Consider the following 22,642-nt stretch of genomic DNA (forward strand, 5'->3'; position numbering starts at 1 on the left):
TGTACATCAAGATAATCCTGAGTAAAATATATTATACTTAATTGTTAAGTTTTATTAAAAACTAGTATTGTTATTGAAAAAACTATTCTGATATTCTGATGATAATAAAAGCTTAATTTTAATCAAGTCTTATTTTTATCATGATTCTTCTGTGCTGATAAGAACAAAATTTCACTGAAGGCTCTGATTTAAGGGAAAAAACACCCTTAATTAAGGGTAATGCCTAAATTAAGAGGTCTTGATTATTCTTGATCAAAATATTTTTGAATACCCTTAATCACATTAATTTTTTATTCACATACCAGATGATGCAATTAAAATGATGAACTTTATATAAAAAATATATCACACATATTTTAACATATGCCTAGAATATGAGAATCATTAATCTATTAAAAGATGCTATTTTGAAGATTCTGGTGTTCCCTGCAAAGATAATGAGCTTGGTATCTTCAGAATGCTAGGAATGAGTTGGTGATCCTTGACTTTATTGAGAAATTAGTTTAATATTAATCTAATGAGGAAATCAAAGGTATGTTGCTCATTCCTTCTTTTACTCTATTAGGAGAGAGGAAAGAAATGGACAATTATGTGATTACTTGTATTTTAACTCTAAGCACTTTCTGAAGGGAAAATAAAGTAATACTTGTTTGATAAGCATTTACTTTTTCATGTAATTCTCTCAATAATGTGCACACCTTCACCTTGGAATTGGAAGAAGTGACAATAGAATATGGTATTTTACAAGCCACCCAACTAAGTAGTTTGAACAGCCTATTCTATATCCTTCAGCTGTTTTAAATAAAAAAGTTAACTTTTCTTATTGTTAAAAATTTTATTTCCCTATTGTTTTAACCATTTAGCTTTCTTAGAGATTAACTTGACTTTAGGATACATTTTGAAATATGCTGAGAATATTTAATTGGAACACATTGTAAGTCTTTATGTAAAACATTTAAAAATAATTTATTTCAAAGATATGTTTCATATTTTCGTGCATTTTTAGAGGCACAAATCATCTCCTAGTCTATATAAATACTATATATTTGAATGAAAATTTTCTAAGTTTGCATTCAAAATGCATGTTGAAACAAATGTTGGTGAGGATGTGGAGAAAGGGGAACCCTCCTACACTACTGGTGGGAATGTAAATTAGTTCAACCTTTGTGGAAAGCAGTATGGAGGTTCCTCAAAAAACTAAAAATAGAAATACCATTTGATCCAGGAATTCCACTCCTAGGAATTTACCCTAAGAATGCTGCAGCCCAGTATCAAAAAGACATATGCATCTCTATGTTTATTGCAGCATTATTTACAATAGCCAATAAATGGAAGCAACCTAAGTGTCCATCAGTAGATGAATGGATAAAGAAGATGTGGTGTATATACACAATGGTATATTATTCAGCCATAAGAAGAAAACAAATTCTACCATTTCTAACAACATGGTTGGAGCTAGAGGGCATTATGCTCAGTGAAATAAGCCAGACGGAGAAAGACAAGTATCAAATGATTTCACTCATCTGTTGAGTGTAAGAACAAAGACAAAACTGAAGGAACAAAACAGTAGCAGACTCACAGAACCAAAGAATGTACTAACAGTTACCAAAGGGAAAGGGACTGGGGAGGATGGGTGGGAAGGGAGGGATAAGGGGGAAAAGGGGCACTATGATAAGCACACATAATGTAGTGGGAGGCCACGGGGAAGGCAGTACAGCACAGAGAAGACAAGTAGTATTTCTATAGCATCTTTCTACACTGATGGACAGTGACTGTAATGGGGTATGTGGTGGGGACTTGATAATGGGAGGAATCTAGTAACCACAATGTTGTTCATGTAAGTGTATATTAGTGATACCAAAAAATAAAAATAAAAATAAACAGAACAGAGGCAGAGGTTGGAATTACGCTGCCACAAGTCAGGTATACCTGGAGCCATGAGCAGCTGGAAGAGGCACCGAAAGATGCTGCCCTGGAGCATCCAGAGGGGGCACAGGCCTGCTGACGCATGGATTTCAGACTGTGAGAGAATAAATTCCCACTGTTTTAAACCACTCAGTTTGTGGCAATTTGTAACACAATCTGCAAGAAACTAATGCATCTTGCAAACCAAAATCTCCTGGCTGCAACAGACAAGTCAAAATTAAGGAAAAGTTTCTCTTTGAGGAATTATGCCTACTCTAATTGAGTAGGTCCCACAAGCTAACATCTGCTTAGTTTTCATTTCTAAATTTTGTTTCCTGCTGCAACTCCAATGAAATAGTAACAGAAATGAAAACAAAAACAAAAACAAAAAAACAAAACGTATGTTGACTATGGAATTGAATGTCCAATATTAAGATACAAGCATGCTCAAAAGGTCATGATGTGCTTTTTTGTAAGAATTCTATTACATAAAAGATAACAAATTAGAGAACAACAAATATATGTGTGTTATTGTTGTGATATTAAACATTATTTTCCAGGTGAATTTTTATAACCACAAAGATTTTTTTCAAAGTATATTGCTTTTCTAAAGCAATACCTATTGATTAGTAATGATGCTCTGGTCCCTTTCCTTAGGTATAACAGTTTCTATATGTTCACTTGTATGAATTTAAGATCACCTAAGAGTATATTGTTTCAGAGATCAATTTGAGAGTACTGCCAAAAAAAAATCCTTCTTTCTAAATTCTGTACTTTAATTATAAGAATTTTCCTTTCTTCTCATTATCTAGGAAAATTACTGTTGTCTTCAAATTAAGATCTATTCTAAGTTAATTTATGTAAATGGTAAATCCATTTTGAGTTAATTTCTGTTTTGCTGTGTGTTCTTTGTTCCCTTGTCCAAAATTACTTGACCACATATTCATGGGCTTATTTCTAGGATCTGTTTTATTCCATTATGCTGTATGTCTATTGCCCATAGGCCAGTTACATACTCTTCTGATTACTAAAGCCTTGTAATATAGTTTGAAATCAGGAAATGTGATGCCTCCAGCTTTGTTTCTTCCCCACGATTGCTTTGGGTATTCATGGTCTTTTGAGGTTCCACCTGAACTTTAGGACCGTAAGACCTGAAACCTAGTAAAATTCCCAAAAGAAAACAGGGAAAAGCTCTCTGACAATGGTCTTGGCAATAATTTTTTGGATAGAACACCAAAAGCACATGAAACAAAAGCAAAAAATAAACAAGTGGGGCTATATCAGACTAAAAACCTTCTGCACAATGACAACAACAAAATCCACAACATGAAAAGGCACCTGATAGAATGGGAGAAAGTATTTCCAACCATATATCTGATAAAGGTTAATATATAAAATATGTAAAAATATTCATCTAACTCAGCAACAAAAAACCAAATAATCCAATGGGCAGAAGACCTAAATAGACATTTTTCAGAAGACATACAGATGACCACCAAATACATAAGAAGGTGCTCAACATTGCTAATCTTTAGGGAAATAAAGAACAATACCAGAATGAGATATTACCACCCAATACCTGTTATGATGGCTATCACCAAAGAGACAAAAGAGTGTAATGTTGGGAAGGATGTGGAGAAAATAGAATCCTTGTGCACTGCTGGTAGAAATGTAAATAGTTACAGACATTATGGAAAACAGTATGGGAGCTCATCAGAATATTAAAAGTAGAACTACCTTGTGACCCAGAAATCCTACTTCTGGATATATGTCTGAAGGAGCTTAAATAACTGTCTTGAAGAGATATCTGCACTCCCATGTTCACTGCAGCATTATTCACAATAACCAAAATATGGAAACAACCTAAGTGCATTTTGAGAGATGAATGGGTAAAAAATGTGGTGTGTATGTGTGTGTGTGTGTGTGTGTGTATGTATATATATAATGGAATATTATTTAACCACAGAAAAGAAGGAATGCTTGCCATTTGTGACAACAGGATAAACCTGAAAGGATTTTTGCCAAGTGAAGTAAGACAAAGAAAGACAAATGCTTTATAGTATTATTTATATGTGGAATCTAAAATAAAAAAGCTGAACTCATAGAAACAGTGGAATGATGGTTGGCAGGGGTTGGCAGGGGTTGAGGGTGGGGGGAAAGGAAATCTGTTAGTCAAAGAGTACAACCTTTACGTTATGATACCTAAGTTCTGAGAATCTAATCTACAACATGGTACTATGGCTAATAATACTGTGTGGTATACTTTTAAGTTGCTAAGAAAGATGATGTCAAGCGTTCTCACCAAAAAAAAAGTAACTATTGAGGTGATGGATGTGTTAATTAGCTTGATTGTGTTAATCATGTCACAAAGTATGAGTATATCAAATCATCACATTGTATACTTTATATAAATTATATTTGTCAGTTATATCTCTATAAAACTGGAAAAAGGATCTTAGTCTTTTTATACTCCTCCTAAGCTATTTGGAATATGTTTGATGAATAACTAGGAGCATAACTTTTTGATAAAGTAATCATCAAATAATACTAATTAACATAGCATTTTACCTCTTCATATAATTTTGATTATATCTCATTAGCTTGTATATGTAGTCTTCTTTTTAATTCTTTATTAATACTGTTTAATTAGTTTTGTTTCTTTCGAAGAGTATAATTGGACATTTTTATTTAGATTTTGTAATTAATTTTTAGTTTTGTTTCATCCTAGCAAAAGAGAAATTGTAGAATTTCTGGGTTTTTAACATTTGGGGAGGTTATGTTTGTGCCCTAATCTATGATCCATTTTTGTAAACATATCATGGGTACTTGAAATCATGCTATGCTGTCATTTTTTAGTACACAGAGCTAGAAGAGAAATGCATAGAGTTCTTTTCAAAGTAAATTCTTCTTTCCTGCAGACTGACTCAATCTTAGTTTGTGGTATTAGCTTTCAATCAGTCGTTCAAGCCAGAAAATAGTAAGCTACTTCTTGATCACCACCCTATCCAATATTCAATTTATCAAGTCCTATGGTGTTTATTCCTTAGTATCTCTCAAAATTGTTCCCTCAAGTCCACCTTTAGGCCTTCATGGAGCTCTCACCCCATCTTAAATTAAGCTAAAGGAGTTCCACTCTCCTTTTCAAAAATCTTAAGTGATTTCACTGTTAAGAGCAAGGATCACAAGTTTAAAAACCAAGAGAACCCAGTTAACATTGAATGAAGTAGGCCTGGAGAGGGCTGGTGAAATGAGGAGGACATGCCTCCCCTACAGGAACCAGCAGTAGCTATTTCGAGCTCTCGTTCACTGATACGTGCAGTACTGGTCAGGATTAGATGAACAGTTTGCACTAGAACACACTGTTTTTGTGATCAAGAAAGTCTTGCTACTTAATGAGTGAAGGCAAAAGTGAATAATTAAAAAATTTAAAGGAAGCCAAAAAAGAAACAGTGTGGAGAGTGACAGCATTAATTTATGCCTGTCCCTCTGAACTGACTGGCCAGAGCAGCCAGCTGGCCTGCCACACTTGCAGTAGCCCTGCAGTTGCCAGGCAAGGCTGCATGTCTGTGGTACCAGACCGTTCACGTTTTGGAGGAAACTATGGATTTTTATGACTTCTATTTTTTAAATGTTTTAACTATTAGCAACTAATTCAGTTGTTAAAAGTACTGCCTAAATAGAAAAAAATGAGAATGTAAAAATTCAACCTGTTCTTCAATGTACAGTTCAAATAATGACTTTTTTCTACACTTTTTTTTCTTTCTGTGTTTACTTCCCTGGTCCCTAAGGCTGTAAGAAATCTCCTCTTCTATTTTGGATTGTGCCATCACTGGTATAGATGTGGGCTATATACTCTCTTTTACTCTGAGCTCCCTTAGACCATAATCATTGTTTGGGTCTCAGGATTGTCTTATAGCACTTAGCACCAAGACTTGCTTTTGGTAGGTGCCCAAAAAAGGAAGTTAATGTGTTAACATGATCTACCTAATTATCTGAAATTAAAAATCATTTAAAAAATAAAGGACAATATTTTAGGTGTATAAAAATTCTTAAATGTCCAAGAAGGAGCAGAGTATTTGGCAGAAAGTTTTTAGACATGCACATGCATGGAGTTATGGAGCAGATACAATTATGCCTTTGCTTAGCAGATCCTTACTGTATTTCTCACCTACACTTGAACTACCTTCAAAGGCTATACACAGAAGAGAAGCCTTGTCTACCCACTTGGTTTGGTTTTATAATACCAATCCAGATAATGTAGGCATGCCCATCGACTATCATGAATATACTGATTTAAAAATCAGTAGGTGAAATAGATGAGGGGATAAAGGGGCACAAAATCTCAGTCATAATAAGTCCCAGGGATGAAAGTATAGAGAATATAGTCAATAATTCTGTAACATCATTACATCTTGACAGAAACTACACTAGTTGAGATGAGCATTTAATAATGTAGATAACATCACTATGTTGTATATGTGAAACAAAATATTGTATATTATTTGTGCCCTCAATAAAAATAATAAGAATCTGTAGGGGTAGTCTTGAGAGGGAATATTTTAAGATAAAAACTGATAAACCTAAAATGATAAACTGATAAACCTTTGGAGAAAAATAATCTTTATTTCCTCTTTCAATTCTAAATTACTGTTGTATGTATGCTATTGATTCCACATTGTAAAAGGGAAGAGGGAATTTGTGATGGAAAATGGAAATAATAAATGTAAGTTCAGCCTTTCAGGTGGGCTATAGATTGACAGGCAAGCTTCTCCTTCTTTCTCTCACCCCATCTCTCTCTTTCTCTCACAGACACACACACATAGGTACTATAAAAGTAGAGCAAGCCTCTATGTATTTCTCAGAGGATATTTATGTTTTAAAGAAGGATGGTCATGGGTAGAAGGAACAAGGGCAAGATTTCTCTGTTTGGTTCTCCATAAGTTCTGGTGTATGAGTGTGTGGTTACAGCGGTGGGGTAGGGGGGCAGTCCAGTAGATGTGATGACATTGTCCATGCAAGACAGGGTCTTGCTGGGTCTAGGAAGTTTATTTCTCCCTTGATCAATGTTTCATAGCTCAGGAATAATTTCAGCAGGCTTTTCTATTCTTTTAGACTCCTGGGAGCTTCTTTGTACTTAACAAATTTTCATTCAGGGAAAGAAGGCATATTCAGTTCCCAGATTCTCTGAATAATATCTCTTCCTCCAGTTTTATAGCATCCTAGAAACCTCATGTCCTACATAAAAGATACCTATTCTATAGGTAACATCTTTGGTGTTTATTTTTTTATGATAAAATTCACCACGTTAATAATCATTCTTTTCAAACTATGAGACAAATTTTTGTTGAGTAATTTAATCAAAGTCAGTGACTAAGAGATTTCTTTGTTTAAGAGGGAAATTAAGAGGATTTAGGGAGCTTTGCTCTTAGGACATCAAGGACTTTTTTGGACTGCAGTGAGAATAAAAGATAAATTCCATCCTTATGTCAAGTATTGAGGCCTGTGGAATAAATTCAGTCATAGTAAAAAATGCAATGAAAATTCTTATGAATCTTCAGATATGTGATGTGGTATGTTGGTGATAGATGAAGACAAAAAAAGTGAAAACTGAAACAATATGCTTAAAGAGTTGCTATATTTTCACTGCTAACATTTTCAGTATTACTTCTCATACTTTTGATTATTGGGAGATTTAGTCAATATTCAAGGGCCTTGTATAGTACACCTGTAGGCTCTGAGTAGAGGGTTATGAGGCATTTTGTACTGGAGAAGTGGCCTCTGGAGTTGAAGGAGTAACAGGGCCTGTGGCATTAGCTGCTGGAATTGCCGTGGAATCTTCAACAAGCTCCTGGTCATATTCATATTCAGGGACTGGATCATAATCGTCACTGTTATACACATACTCTCCGGGGTCAGGGATGTCTTCTTCCGGCACAGCACGGGCAGTTGTGTTGTCATCAGGGAAAACAGAAATGGCATCGATCCCAGGCAGGGTGGTGCCAAGCGTGAATGTGGTACTCCCAGGAGCAGCTGCGGTGGGTGTGGGAACCTCCACGGAGGCTGTGCTCTCAGGTGCCGTGTTCGTGCTCATGGCAGTGACCGTGGGGCTAGCAGAAGCACCCCGAGCTGTCCCCTCAACCATTGTGCCACTGCTAGTTTCAGTCGGAGCAGTGGTGCTTGTTACAGCAGTAGCTGTGTCGCCCTCGAGGGAAGTGGCCTCTTGTCTGGCGGCAGTGGTATCAGCCGACAGGGTGATGGTCTCAGATGCAGAGGTAGTGGTTGTAGGTGAGAGGGCAGCAGTCAGGGCATCTGCGGTAGGTGTAATTTGAGCTATGCTAGTTACAGTATCATTTGTCCCTCTAACTGCTGTCCTGGTGCTATGTGCAAAGATGGTAGTTGTTTCTGTGTGTGATGCAGTAGTTGCTTGTACAGAATTCTCAGATGGCTGCTTTTTTGGTCCATGTTGACAAGATATGGGCTTATGAGATTTTAGGGTGTTAGTTTGGAGTTGAAATGGATGAGATTTTACTGGACAAGGTTTGTGCAGCCGACACTCGGGAGCATGTAGAAACTTCGGGTAAGTTGGGGACTGGTTAACATAATGCAAAGGTCCCATCTTCCTTGGTTTATTTTTGAAAGCTAGAGGCTGGCTTCTGGCAGAATTGCATCCTTGAGACTTTTTGGCTGCAGACTTAGCACTTCTTTTTGAAGTAGAGCTGGAGTCTGGTAAATTGCTTGGTGGAGACCTCTTAGAAGAAACTGTCTTTGTTTTATTCTTCAAAAGTTCAGAATTTGGCTCTTTAGATTTAGGAACCAGATGGCTCCTTATTGTACTGCGGGAAGATGCTTTCTGTTTAAGTGCAGGTGTGGCAACTAGAGCTTCTCCTTTTAGGGTCTTTACAGTTGATTTTAGTGTAGCCCTGGCATCTGAAGACCTTTGTCCTGTCTTGGGTGAAGATGATGTTTGCTTGGATGTAGACATGGTAACTTCTGAATGTTTCTTTCCAGACTCAGCAGTTTTCTTCTTTTTTACAGCAGTCTTGGGAGATAACTGTTCAGACTTAGCTAGAGTCAGTTTTTGTGTAGACTTGTGGACTAAGTTCTGGCTTTTTGAAGTTGATTTTTGAGGCTGCTTTTGTTCAATCTTGTTAGCTAAAAATTGCTTTTTGGTAGAGACTAACCTTTTTGCTGCATCTTGGGAAGATAATGAGTGCTTGAATGTTGACTCGGATGTTGGAGATTTTTTAAATTTAGATGCTAGAGATTGATTTGGTAAAACTGATGAAGATGATTTTGGTTGAGACCTGGTAAGTGAAGCCTGGCTTGCTGAATGCTTTGATCTCTGGGCTTGGGATTTTGTTAGTTCATCCTGAGCATGTGAAGATGTGGCTTTTCTGATTTTGGAAGGTGAATGTAGCCTTGATAACTTTTGTCCTGACTGGTCATGAGTTTCAAGACTCTCACTTGTCTGCAAATAAAAAACATACAAGTAAAGAATTAAATATGTGTGACATCAAGTCACATTGGCTGTATTTAAAAATAGTCACTGGTAAAAATTTAAAAATAAACATTTAAAATTTTTTAATGGATTTTATTTCCATTTCTTTTTTAAAATCTAGTTTTTGGAACAGTTTTAGGTTCATAGCAAAATTGAGTGGAAGGTACACACAGTCACAGTTTCCATGTACTCCCTGCCTCCACATACACAGTCTCTCCAACTATCAACATCTCACACCAGAATGCTACATCAGTGAACTTACATTGACTTATCATTATCATATAAAGTCCATAGTTTATTAGAATTCACTTTTAGTGTTGTACATTCTTGGGTTTTGACAAGTGTATAATGACATGTATCTACCATTATAGTACCTTATGGAATGGATCCACTATCCTAAAAATCCTCTGTGCTCTACCTGATTATTTCTCCTAACCTCTATCAGCCACAGCTGACGTTTTCATTGTCTACATAGTTTTGCTTTTACCAGACTGTGATATAGTTGCAATCATGCAGTATGCATCTTTTACAGATTGGCTTCCATCACTTAGTAATTGTATTTAAGTTTCCTCGATGTCTTTTCATGGTTTGATAGCTCTTTTTTTACTGTCAAATAATATTCCATTACCTGGATGTATCAGTTCATTTATTCATTCACTACCAAGGAGGACATCTTGGTTGCTACCAATTCTTGGCAATTATGAATAGAACTGTTATAAACATCCATGTGCACATTTTTTTGTGTGTGGATATGTTTCTAATATTCCCCTTATGAAGTTTTTTATATTCCCATTGTATGAATTTATAGAAAGGTACACAATAATCAAAGTTCATGGCAATTATTTTTAAAACAACAAAGCATACATTATCCTGGTGATAAACACAACGATATATTACTCTATGGTATTTTTGTGGTACATAATTGATATGAAAATATGTTTCTTTTTCTAAATGAGAAGAAAATTACCTGTGGAAGAGTGTTGAAAACTTACCAAGAAGAATGTAGTGAAGTTCAAGATGAACATAGATAAGATGAGGACCTTCATCTTTTCTTCTTGGACTCTGTAAGGAAACAAAAAGAATAAAAAGAACCCATCTTTAATAGTGTAGTGATATATAGGTTATTCAAATTCATATTCATTTTAGTAAATTTTGTTATTAAGATTTCTCAGGATGCCATACTATCACTAAATAATTTGTTGTTACCCAAGAGCTTTCTGCACTCTTTATAAAACTCTAATAACATAAAAGTATTTTAGAGTAATTGGTGTTAACAGCTTAATACTTCTTTAAATAGAAGTATTATATAAGTAAAATTTATTTTTAAAAGTTTTTATTAAAAAAATTATGATTCATACTTTTAGGATGTTAAAGCCAGTGCTTTCATGGAGGCCTGGAAAGGTTTAAGAAACACTGAAGTTGGCACCCTCTTTATCACCAGGAAGTGCCTTAGGCAAAATGAAGCATTCGTCTTAGAGCAGTTTTTTACTCAACAGAGTCAAGTTTGCTTTATGATATTTTACTTAAATTGCATTTTATCAAAGGTCACTCACTATTCAGCCATGAAACTTGAGTAATTCATAGGAACAGCTTTTATTAAACTGCAGACATAGTGCAAGTGAGACTCTAGCCTTTGAGTAGGTATGACCAGTTCCCATTAGTAATCAGTACAGTAGTGTTAGAAACAAGTTCAATTTGTCTAAATCAGAAGATTATTTTAATTATCAATTTATTTAGCTATTGCATTTATGTCCAAACTGTGAAAGCCCAGAGCCTAATGAAGAATCTATGTTCCAAACTCTTATCTGTGTAGATACCTTAAAAGGGGGCTTGTCCTCTGTGTTCTGGTTGGGTTTTATCTTCTATTAACCAAGCTGACTCTTCTCTGTAGTTGTTGTCTCCAAATGAAATATAGTGAGCGCACTTTGAATAAATAAGCCCTTCATACCTGGATGTCCCTCCTACTTATTTCCTATTGGGGAGAGACCAAGAAAACTTTAATATGATTACTATCGGCAAGGGTTAATACTGATTAAAAGAAAGCCAGTCTGTTGACAAAATCAGCTGATTGCTGGATTCTTGTGGAAATAACATATTTCACTGTTACATTTTAGGAAAAAAAAGAATAATTTGATTCCTTATAAAATTTTTGTTATTTGTACTATTACTTGAAATCATTAGTTTAAAATTGATTGTTTCAATGGCAAGAAGTACATCAAGATTTTACTCTTCTAAGGTCTTTGTCTTAACCATCATAATAGAGGTTGTAGGTATTTTGTGATGAGTGATTCAAAAAAATGGTTTTTAATTATGGAAAACAATTATGTTAGTGAAAAATATTAATTCTATAGGAATATTTAAGAGTTTAAACTTGCCTGTAAGAGCTTCTGGGATTTCTAAGCATATTCCAGTAAAATACAGGTAAAAGAATTTATATGTATAAAAATAATTCTTTCTATACACATAAAAAGAATATACTTGATTTTTCAAGTCTGTTTTGTATTAACTTTATAGCCATGGTTTCAATAATATGGGCATCTGGCCACAACTAAAGTGAATCATATTAGGGAGACGAGGAGGAGGACATGCTATCATCCTCTTCTTCTAAGTAGTGTACTGGAGTTAAGATAATACATAATATTGATACAGTAATTTGGTCATTCTGTTGACATTCAGCTTTCTTCCCTTGAAAATTGAGATTAAGTTATAAAAACATTCTCCCTTTATACTTTTCTACTTCTGTGATTGATAATATGATTTGTAGCAATTTTCTGTTGCATTTGAAATTGGTCTAACAGTCTATCACTGACTTTGGTAGCTTGATCCATGAAAACTAATTAACTAAGGTCAACATTTTTTCTTCTCTGGATTTTGATAAGAAAAGTCTAGGTTAAATTAATCCAATTAAATGGGTATTTCAACTTCAGACATTAACAACCCACTTATTCCTTTACTTACTCTTTTAAGAAATATTTATTTAGTTCCTACACTGTATTAGGCCTGACCTTGGAGAACGAGTAGTGAGGAGAATATAGCTCCTATGCCAAGAGGGCTTATGGCCCAGCCGGTGAGGTGGATGGGCAGGTGCACAGAAATTGATGAGTACTGGAGGGGAAGGAACTGCCAGGAGCAGGATGTTGTGGTAGCACACTGACAGAACACTTGATCTTGAAAGTTTCAGAAAGGATTTTCTTAAGACTTTGATATCTAAGCCAAAGAGTCAAATTTTGATTATGTGATGTGAATTATCAAAAGGACTTGAGCAGCTTCAGAAAAGTGCTGGTGATGGTGATGGTGTAGCTAAAGCAGTCAACTGTATGAGGTTTGGGGCACTGGGGCATATGGCATAATGCTCTAATGGAAAGAGAGAATGTGGGAAGGTAAATAGCAAGATCATGAAAGCTGACTTTATCTTGCAGACAGTGGATATTCTCTGAAATGTTTCTTGGGAATTTAGGAATAAAGGATCAAACATGTACTGAATGCCCAGTTAATACAGGGTATGTTAAAGAATATCTCATATTAAAGGTTGCCTGGTACACAGTAAGACAATGAAGGCTGATGAATTGAACTGCTAGGGTTCAAAGCTAAACTCTACCACTTAGTAAACTGCTTTATGATCTTGGGCAAATCGCTTAATCTGTCTGGTCTCACCTTCCTCATTATATATAAGCACACTAATAGTACTAGAGTATTATGTGGAATAAATTAATACCTTAAAGTTCTTGTTACAGAGCCTAACACATACATCAATAAATAAAAAACATTAGTTTTCATTCTCTTTCTTGCTCAAGGCCACAAAATTAAGTGATGAGCTAAAATTTCAATTGAGTTCTATGCAAATTCAAAGCCCATAAATTTTTGCTATCTTATGTTTAACTATTTTGAAGTTGTTTTCACATGTACAAAATGAGGGGCAATAACAAAGTATTTCAAGAGGTTATTGGTGAAGATTAAGAGGTTAGCATATGCAAAAACATTTATACATTTTTAAAGTGCTATGTAAATGCTCATTATAGTAAGTCATCACTACATTCTGGGAGATCTGAGAACTTTCAGATAAGGCTGTTTGCAGGACTGAATATAAAATGTTTTTCAAAATCTCATTAGACTATGAAGTCCTAGAGGTGGGGAAGAAACTTGCTATATTCACATAGTGGGTATTTGGCAAATAATTGATAAATGATTATATGTAAATCTCCAGATCAGACTGTTTTTTGTGTGCTAAAGACTTGATTTCTCATTAGTTACAAACCGACTCCACTTGGATGGACCTTTGCCTCTGAAAGTAATTTATCCAAATCCCAAATAACCAACTCATTAATATATTTTCTTAACATGTACAGAAGTAGTTGAAGGGTTTACTATGAAATATTAGGTATGCAAAATACTTGAACTGATATTGCAAGTACAAAGATGGAGTAACATCATATCAGGTTGGTTGTATATTATTATTAATTTAATATCTTAGTTTAACACCTCATTATTAATGTCATTTAGATATTTTATTATATTAATATGAGTCAATATTAATAAATAATATTTTCATTGTTTAAAGTACTTTGCTTCATGTTTTATTTTACCTACCACACTGGAAATGCTTTTATAGTAGTGTTCACATGATTAAGAACATGGACTTTAAAGAAGAACTATATGGGTTCAAATTTCAGCCCCTCTTGGGGAAAATTGCTTCATTTGTCTTTCATAGTAATAGCAACAGCAACAATATGTAGCCCATGGGTACATATTAAATCAGTAAATACATATAAATGGAAGATTGACTGGCTTATAGTATATACTGCATAGGTGTTGGTTGTTTATTATTATTAAATACTATTTTTTGTGTCCCACAATCATTCTTCGAGTAACTTTTATAAAATAGGTGATAAATATTTTGTTAATACTGAAATAAATGATACCTTTCCCATATTTTACTTTGTTTTCCATAAAATTAATATTATTATTAATGGTCAAAGCAAATGAGGCCTAGCCATGTCATGCCCCTGGCCATGCCTCTCTTTCAAACTCTAGCATTTGAATGATAAAGCACGTAAAAGTCTATAAAACACTCCGAGTAATAACACATCTGCTAAAGGTTTCAACAAAAGATTAAATGGGTGGCCAGTAAGTACTTTGTAAAGGTGAGTGATTTGTATTTTTTTTGTCATGATGTGTTAAATATGGAGCAAGCATATAAATTACTCATTTTCCTTGCCATATTTGTTTAAGGGAAAAGCTATGTCCTATTCTTGGACTTTGAGTATTCACCAATTTTGGTAGACCAGAGGACCTCAATTCCAGAAGCTTCCTGGTACATGTATGTGTGTGTGTGCATGTGTGTGTGTGTTTGTGTGTGTTTGACAAATGTGAGACTGTAGCTTCCAGTATGGCAGAAATGATCCATACAGGTCTAGAGTCTCGGTCAGCTTCTGTATTTCTACCATGTGCCTGTGTTTGTAGCTGTGGTCATTTGTAGCCTGACTGTGCCCAGAATTTGCTCTTGGAAGTGATCTACTTAGAAATACATTTGACTACTTAAATTTAATGCAAACACTAGAGTTCCCAGGGCTCCCAAAAGTCACTCTGTGGTCCCTGGGATTGGAGCATCATGGCTTAGTTCTTCTCTGGTCCCGATGACTTGTTAATTTAGAGGCTCCAGTGTCATCTTGGAGAAGATGTTCTTAATCAATGTTAGACCATTGACCACTTTGAGAATGAGATCAAATTAAGGACTTTGCCCCCAGATAAACTTGTGTATGCAGACTCACACTAAACTTGCCTTAGAATCTCAAGATTTCAAAGATCTGTGGGGCGTATTAACCACAGAGTCTTTAAGTTAAGAGATCCAGTTGCATTCAATTGGTTTTATTGAGCAAGAATCAGAACACTTAAATGTGGCATTAATGTAAAATTTAAGGGCAGAAGAGAAAGGAGCCAAATCTGTGAAAATCACATTCTCTCTTGATGAAGGTAGACCGATGGCCAAAGAAGTTTGAATTAGTTGTTTGGTTTCAGCAAGACCTATAAAAAATGATGAATTTAGGAATTTATTTCATAATGTGTTAATCATTCACATATTAGACTTTTTTAGCTTCTATGATTTGTCTCTTAAGTCTGTATCCAAGGATTTATCAAATTAAATCCTTATATTTAAATATTTGAAATTGGCATAGAGTGACTAAAAATAATTTACTTCACCTAATATTTACAGAAAGACAGTGTCCTTTACATCTTCTTATAAGTGATATTATTTAGCAGTTTTAACTTAGAAAACTAGGTTCATGAGTTTTGAACAAATGTAACTATTGAAATAATGACTATTTCATTAAAAACATAATCATGAAATAGTATATTTTGAGTAAATAAAATATAACTAGTACTAAATTACTTGCTTTCTTGTTGTCTCTATTACTGTTCTCATTTTGTTTTCTAAATTTTAATAAGTCAAAAATTTATCAAACATGTTGCATTCTTTTTCCTACCAGATGTCCTATTAAATGGCAATTAAATAACACAATTTACACATAATTTGATCTAAGAAACCATAGTGTATTTTCTGTTTTTCTGCAAATTAGATGGCCTGTATGAAAATAGATGGCAACTAAACCTTACTCTCTGAAATCAAACAGGTTTGGTTTGGTTCACAGTTTTGAACTTTCTAGCTGTTGCAACTTAACATCCAAAGGCCTATTTTTTTTCCAATCATGAATTCAAAATTGTAATATAATCTGTTCCATATATTTGCTATAGGAATGAATTGAGATAATCATGTATAGTTTTTAATCATTTAGTAAGGACAGAATAAACTTAAGTAAATTTTAGTATTTATTAATTTTATCTTTTATAATGCATTGTATTTAACAGACTGCTCAATTTTTATAATTTTTTTCACAATATGCATTATCACTTGACCCCCACAGAAACTTTCTTTTAAGAGAAAATGAAAGTTCAGAGAGAATAATGACTTGCCTAAGGTCACACAGATGGAAGAAGCAGCCTTCTCTGCTCTAATGTGATTCCTATTACGTCACAGATCAGTGTTGTATTTTAGATCATATAACACATAGATACTGTAATGCTCTGAAAATATTTGTTATGAAGAAACTCTGAATTTTGTAAATCTCTTCCAAAATTATTTCATATTCTTTGGTTGTTTTCTATTTATTAATCTGTCTTTTTATTTAACTTCTTCCCATAAATTTGAAATTACCTTAGACAATCATTGATCCAAATTAAAAAACAGAAACATTTTGCATTACATTTAAGGGTTTGAAAGTATCCTTTTAATATGTATGTGCTTTTCAAGTTAAGAATTATAATTCTTCCATGATTTCATCTTAGCATAGGAGAAATTTAGGGTGCCTGACTTCAGGGACCCTTGCAGAAATGATGTCTGAAATAAAGAAATGCATGGAAAACATAATACCCTTTCACTCAATCCACCTAAAATTAGAGTTCAGGAACACTGTTGAATGATTAAAATATATTTAAACTCAGATCCTATGTAAATTGTTAAAGAATTCATTTTTGAGATAAGAAAAATCACAAGTTCAACAAAATATTTTGCCCTACTGTCTTTGTGTGTGAATAGGAATGAAATGAAACTAATAGATTTGAGGAGTGCTCTAATTGTTGAAAAAAGTTTGATAACAAAATCCCCAGTTTTTCTTCATTTTATAAAATAAGATTTGTTTTAATTTCTTGTTAGATTCCTAGAATCTATTGTATCAAGGCTATGACACCACCAAACTAAAATTATAATTAGCCCATTTGTGCCTGCTCCTTTAAGAGATTTACCTGTTTAAAGTATTTTAAATTTATGATTATACTGATAAATGCAGGAATCTTGTCTGTATTGCTTTTCTTGTGTGTTTTGCTCATTTACCTGTGTTGTCTTTGATGTTTCCTTAGAGGTTTTAGACGATGAATGAAGTGCCTGCAACTGTTGTAGTCTCAGGTGTGCTTGTGACGGTGAATTCTGACAAAGCTTCTGGAGTGACTGCAGAGTCCACGGTGGGTTCAATGGGAGGAATAAGTGTAGGCTCAACAGTAGCAATAGTGTTGATGGTAGGGATGACTGTTTTATCCTGAATTTTCTTTGGGGGAATGGCAATAAGTGATGACTGTGGGCGTGGGTGATGTACCACAGTGGGTGTGTAGATAATTGGCAGGATTGGCCATTGAGGAATTTGAGTGAGTACCCTAAGTGCAGCTGGTTTTCCATAATATGGATAAGGCATATTTTGATTACTAACTAGTACAGCTGGTCTATATCGGTAGTAATTGTGTTCATAAAAAGGAGAGCTATTCAAGCTATTCAGCACATAATGAACTGGGATATACTCGACTGTTTTCTGATTGAGTAATCTTTCATCATTCTCACGGCACTACAAAAAGAATAAATTATACAATGCATTATTGTAGGTTGGGATGTATATATAAAATCAGATTTTTTGAAATAATACGTTATGGTATTTGACATTGAGTATAATATTGGAAGTAGTGAACTCAGCAAGTATTATTTTAAAATATATGGATTTATATACTGCCCTTCCAATTTTTGATTTCAACAAATATTAAAGAGAATATTAGTTTGAAATCTTATTAAAGAGAATATTAAAGAGAAATATTAGTTTGAAACAATTAGGTGAGGTAAATCACATTGCCTAGAGCTTGGCATACATGCAAGGTGCTCAGTAAATGTTGGGCATTGTAATAAATACAACAGCTAGACAAAAATCTCACAGGGAGCTTTGATATATTATACACAAACATACCATACACAGAGAAATATGTATGTATATACATATTTTCATATGTGTGTGTGTGTGTGTGTCCTCAACCACATATTTGTAATTGTTTACAAGTTTTATTTATCTAGAGATTAGGCTGAGCCACATTTGTCTTTTTTCCTAAACAAATTATAGCAGAATAATGAAATAATGTGATGTAGGAGGATTTCTGGATGTATACTTCAGATTTTTTTTCAGCTTAATTAATTCCATTAAATGTTGGTTAGGGCATTTTCTGTTTTTATTTGTCTTTGTTCTACTTATTATGTAAAGTCATAAAAATATGTCACTAGATCTTTCCACAGTAATAGAAACAAATCAACAAAATTATACTGCAAAGAAAGAATTTCTCATGAAAGGAGCCATTTAAATATATTCATTCAAACATATTTGGGAAACAAAAAGAGGAAGTAAATACAAGTGTATGAGAAGTACTCAAGGTGGGTCAGAGAGGGATCTTTCCCCAGATCTTAAAAACTAGGCAGGAAAGATATTAAACTTTGCTTCTGTTTTCATTTTTTTCCTAATAGTAAATTCTGGGACAGTTTTCTCATGTTCTTAAACATACATGAAAACCCAAATTACACGGTTTGAGTTATAAAATAAAACCAAGACTTTTAGATGACCATTGAGGTTGATTCATACTGTTGGTTGCCAAAGTGATGTTTTCTGCAAAGATTATTAGATTATTTTCGGAGTTTAAAAATTAATTTAGTTTTTAGACAAAAGACATTAAAATATCATTGAACTTGGTAGTTCATGTCTCTACTAAAAATAATAAAATTAACTTACTGCTGGTTGTTCCTGGCTTGGTACCTCTGCACCCTGGTGAGGTTCATAGACGTAATAAGAAAGAAGAAGTTAAAGAAAAGCAAAGCAGATTCTAGATTTTTTTGTGTGGTTTAAAAAATATCTTTTGCATAAAAGACAAACACATTTTCTTTGTTTTTAATTTCTTTGCTTAATATTGTAAAATATTAAATGGTTACTTAATCTTTAAGACCTATGAGCCACCCAAGATGTGACAATATACTAATATAGTAATCAAAGGAGTAATAATGAACTCTGTGGTTAAACTGTCTTTAAAAATCACCTTGTAGGGAGAAAAATTGAAGGTTAAAAATAATATGATTATCTGATCCCTGTGCCAACAAATGTATATAATATTTGTTTAGATGAAAATTAGGAATAACCTATATTCAGTTTATATTGAATGTACATTGTTAAATATAGTGATGAGGAATAAAAATATTTTCATTTTTCTGTTCTCCTACCAAGATGATTTTTGATGTTTATTTTGATTTGAAAAATTGACTCTAGCATATAAGTTATAATGTTGTATAAGTAATAGTGTTTTTTAAGTTAAATTCCATTTGTTTTTGTAATACTTTTCTTAATTCTGGATTGTAACATGAATAGGGATTCAAGAGTGAGAAAACAATTTCCGCAGGGATGTATATATAAGACTTTAAAAGCAAAAGTTTTATAAACTTTTGAGATGAGATCATAATATTAAATACATATTTCGTCTTCATCCCAATTTCTGGCTCAATGCTCCTAATACTCTAGAAATTTCCTAAGTGATGAGAGGGTGGTGGGTAAGTAGGTGTATTTTGTTATGTTGATGTGGTGGCTCCCTGACTCCACATAAGGATGGGGGTGGGAATCAACCCCTTGATTTGAGGGTTGGAACTTTATTCAGTCCTACCCACCCTGACCTTCCACTGATGATGGGAGAGGGACTGGAGGTTGAATCAATAGCCAATGGGCAATGGTTTAAACAATCACCCTTATGTAATGAAGCCACCATAAAACCCCAAATGGTTGTGTTCAGAGAGCTTTCAGGTTGGCAAACATGGGGAAATGCGGGGAGAATGGTTCTCCTGGAGAGGGCCTGGAAGCTCTGTGTCCCTTCCATATACCTTGCCCTCTACATATGCTGTTCCTGAGTTATATCCTTTTATTATATACCAGTAATCTAGTCAAATGTTTTCTGTTCTGTAAATCACATGGGTTTCCTGCTTTCTGTGAGCCCCTCTAGCAAATTAACCAAACCCAAACAGGGGATCCTAGGAACCTCTGGACTATAGTCCATCAGCCAGAAGTACAGGTAATAATCTAAGCTTGCAATTGGCATCCTGAGTTGGAGGGTGTTGTTGGAACCCCCAATTTGTAGCTGGTTGGTCAGAAAAACAAGTAAAATCCTGGGCTTGCAGCTGGTGTTTAAATCAGGGGCAAGGGCAAGGGAGGTCTTCTAAGACTAAGCTTTCAACCTGTGTTATCTGATCCCATGTCCAGTTAGATAGTACCAGAACTGGGTTGAATTCTTGGACACTCTAATGTTGTCCAAGAATTGCCAGTTGTTGTGTGAGAAGTCCCCTTGACCCCACAACACACATGCTGGAATTGGGTCCAGAAACCTAAAAGAATAATATTCTGGTTTAAACCTTAATTCCTGTCAAAGAGAAAACTCAAATTCTTAATGGTCAGGTGGCAACAATGAAATAGAATTTCAAAGAATACATGAAAGAAAACAAATGTAAAAGTTATAGTAATTCAAACTTTGAAAAAACTTGCCCCTAAGAATTTATCTAATAGAATTACTTAACATAGATTAACTTAAAAAGCAAGTCTAAATTTAATAATAAATGAATTATGAAACAAGGACTAGTTCCCTCCAAAATTTACAGTCTAAGAGGAGGTCATATAACATCAGCTATGTTTGCCTTCCTCTTCTTGTTATAGGCAGGCGAGTGTCCTGGATTCCCCAAATGAACATGAAAATAAAACAGAGCAATAGCAAAAATGACAATGAAAACAAGTAAAATAAATAAAACCAAACCTTTATCCTTGGTCTAATAGACTTAACAACATGTAATTTAAGAAAATGCCTGAAAATCATAGTCATTTATGGAAATGATCCCTGGGAAGGAGTCAGGCAGTCGACATAATGGGGAAGAATATAATGAAACAATGTTTGAATGTTAAATATTTGTATGTCAAAGTTTTTGATATTGTTTGAAAAATGTAGCCAAGCTCCTAACCTTTTAAGAATTCAGTCTCTAAAGAGATTGGATCTGTGGACTAGGAATTTAATTAAAAGAATATCTGATCCTGGGCTATGATTTCTCTATTTATTCTTTATGAATTATTTTTAGAACATTTTATAATTTAAAAAACATGTTCAGTACGTTTTCCCTCTACAGTGAATTTTCTCTGTAGTATGAGTTTTAAAGGTTTTCTATACATGATAAAATGTGAAATCTTAATTCTTGAGAACTTAAGTATATCCAGAATGACATGATTTTCATTTTATAAATAAATAGAAAATAAATTACTTTTAAGAAAATATAGTATACAGTTACCTTGTTTTATGAAGTGTACCTGTACTTAGAAATTTACATAATTACAGCCTTTAAATAAAAATTTCTTAAAATCTAAATAGATGAAATTAACTCACCAAAAAAGGCAAAGTTAGTGCCAGGATATTCACAACTAGGAAAAAACTCTTCATCATTGCACCTAATAATTAAAAAAAATTATTAAAAGGATGTTATGAATAATTTAGGGGTGATTTAAAACACAGTTTTCTTTGCCTCAAGAAAAAAAAAAGCCTGATTTGTGGGTAGTTTTAGCCAATGTGGAAAATCTCTTTTATCAAAAGCTTCAGAAAAACCAAAATTGACATTATTGAGGTGAATCTGATAGAGGCCTTGCCACCAAGTGGCATCAATTTTAGAAAGGGACTTGCAACATACAGAAATCACAGTAAGAAGAAAGAAGTGGAAAAATGTGTCCAGGGGTTTTCCACAGTGTTTTCTCCCTGACAAATGTTTTGCCTCTCAAGATAGAAGAAAGAAAATGTGCTTCTAAAATAACTCTGGTGGTGGTATTAGGAACTGCTGTGAAAAGGCATTCTCTCTGGATGTTTCGGTATGATTACCTTTCTTATGCTTTCTTGGCAGTAGGCTGAGTTCTTTCTTGGCAGTGGGTTGAGGTCTTTCTTGGCAGTGGGTTGAGGTCTTTCTTGGCACTGGGTTGAGGTGGCCTCTTACCTGTGGAGAAGACCCAAGACGAAAGACCTGAAGACTGAGTAAAGGGTATTAGTGCTTTGCAGCACGTGATGCACTTTCCTCCTACAAATTACCCAATAGGAAGACGACAAAATAGAAAGATTTGATGTCAGCTAGGTCATCTTTAGGTCAAACTTAGTTAATGAAATGCAGAAGATGAAATTGAGTTGTCATTCGTAAAGCTTGGAAAGAAACTATTCACACTTAAAAGAATGAATTTTTATGTTTTATGAAGACATATAGAGGAGTTTTTTAAAACATTAATTGCTTCCTAATCAACTAATCCTACCTATTTGAATTTAAAGCTATTGCAAATGAAAAATAGCCACAACACTTTCCTATTTTAAATATTTCTCTTTTAGTTTAAGAACATG

General features: G+C 34.1%; 2 protein-coding genes across 2 annotated transcripts; both read right to left on the reverse strand.

The window, feature by feature from the left end:
• Positions 1-6,596: 6,596 nt before the first annotated feature.
• LOC140849389 (uncharacterized) lies at positions 6,597-11,351 on the reverse strand. Its single transcript, XM_073236292.1, has 3 exons — positions 11,221-11,351; positions 10,396-10,465; positions 6,597-9,373 (listed from the first exon to the last, which is right to left on the reverse strand). Exons 2-3 carry the CDS (start codon positions 10,447-10,449, stop codon positions 7,652-7,654), a joined length of 1,776 nt encoding a protein of 591 aa, XP_073092393.1. The 5' UTR covers positions 10,450-10,465; positions 11,221-11,351; the 3' UTR covers positions 6,597-7,651.
• Positions 11,352-15,252: 3,901 nt separating this feature from the next.
• Positions 15,253-22,273, reverse strand: CSN3 (casein kappa). The gene is made up of 5 exons (XM_017642627.3): positions 22,139-22,273; positions 21,656-21,717; positions 18,988-19,020; positions 17,289-17,790; positions 15,253-15,424 (listed from the first exon to the last, which is right to left on the reverse strand). The coding sequence occupies exons 2-4, from the start codon at positions 21,710-21,712 to the stop codon at positions 17,320-17,322; spliced, it is 561 nt and encodes a 186-aa protein (XP_017498116.3). The 5' UTR covers positions 21,713-21,717; positions 22,139-22,273; the 3' UTR covers positions 15,253-15,424; positions 17,289-17,319.
• Between the last annotated feature and the right edge of the window lie 369 nt (positions 22,274-22,642).

This window comes from Manis javanica, chromosome 5 (genome assembly GCF_040802235.1).
Source record: "Manis javanica isolate MJ-LG chromosome 5, MJ_LKY, whole genome shotgun sequence".
Classification (NCBI taxonomy): domain Eukaryota; kingdom Metazoa; phylum Chordata; class Mammalia; order Pholidota; family Manidae; genus Manis; species Manis javanica.

Bases quoted from the DNA above. Each gene is read 5' to 3' on its own strand.
- LOC140849389 (XM_073236292.1), bottom strand. From the start codon at position 10,449: ATGAAGGTCCTCATCTTATCTATGTTCATCTTGAACTTCACTACATTC. The intron at 9,374-10,395 runs GTAAGTTTTCAA...TTTTATTTGCAG, and splicing joins ACTTCACTACATTCTTCTTG to ACAAGTGAGAGTCTTGAAAC.
- CSN3 (XM_017642627.3), bottom strand. From the start codon at position 21,712: ATGATGAAGAGTTTTTTCCTAGTTGTGAATATCCTGGCACTAACTTTG. The intron at 19,021-21,655 runs GTGAGTTAATTT...GAACCTCACCAG, and splicing joins CACTAACTTTGCCTTTTTTG to GGTGCAGAGGTACCAAGCCA. The intron at 17,791-18,987 runs GTAAGTTAATTT...TTCTTTTTGTAG, and splicing joins CAAGCCAGGAACAACCAGCA to TGCCGTGAGAATGATGAAAG.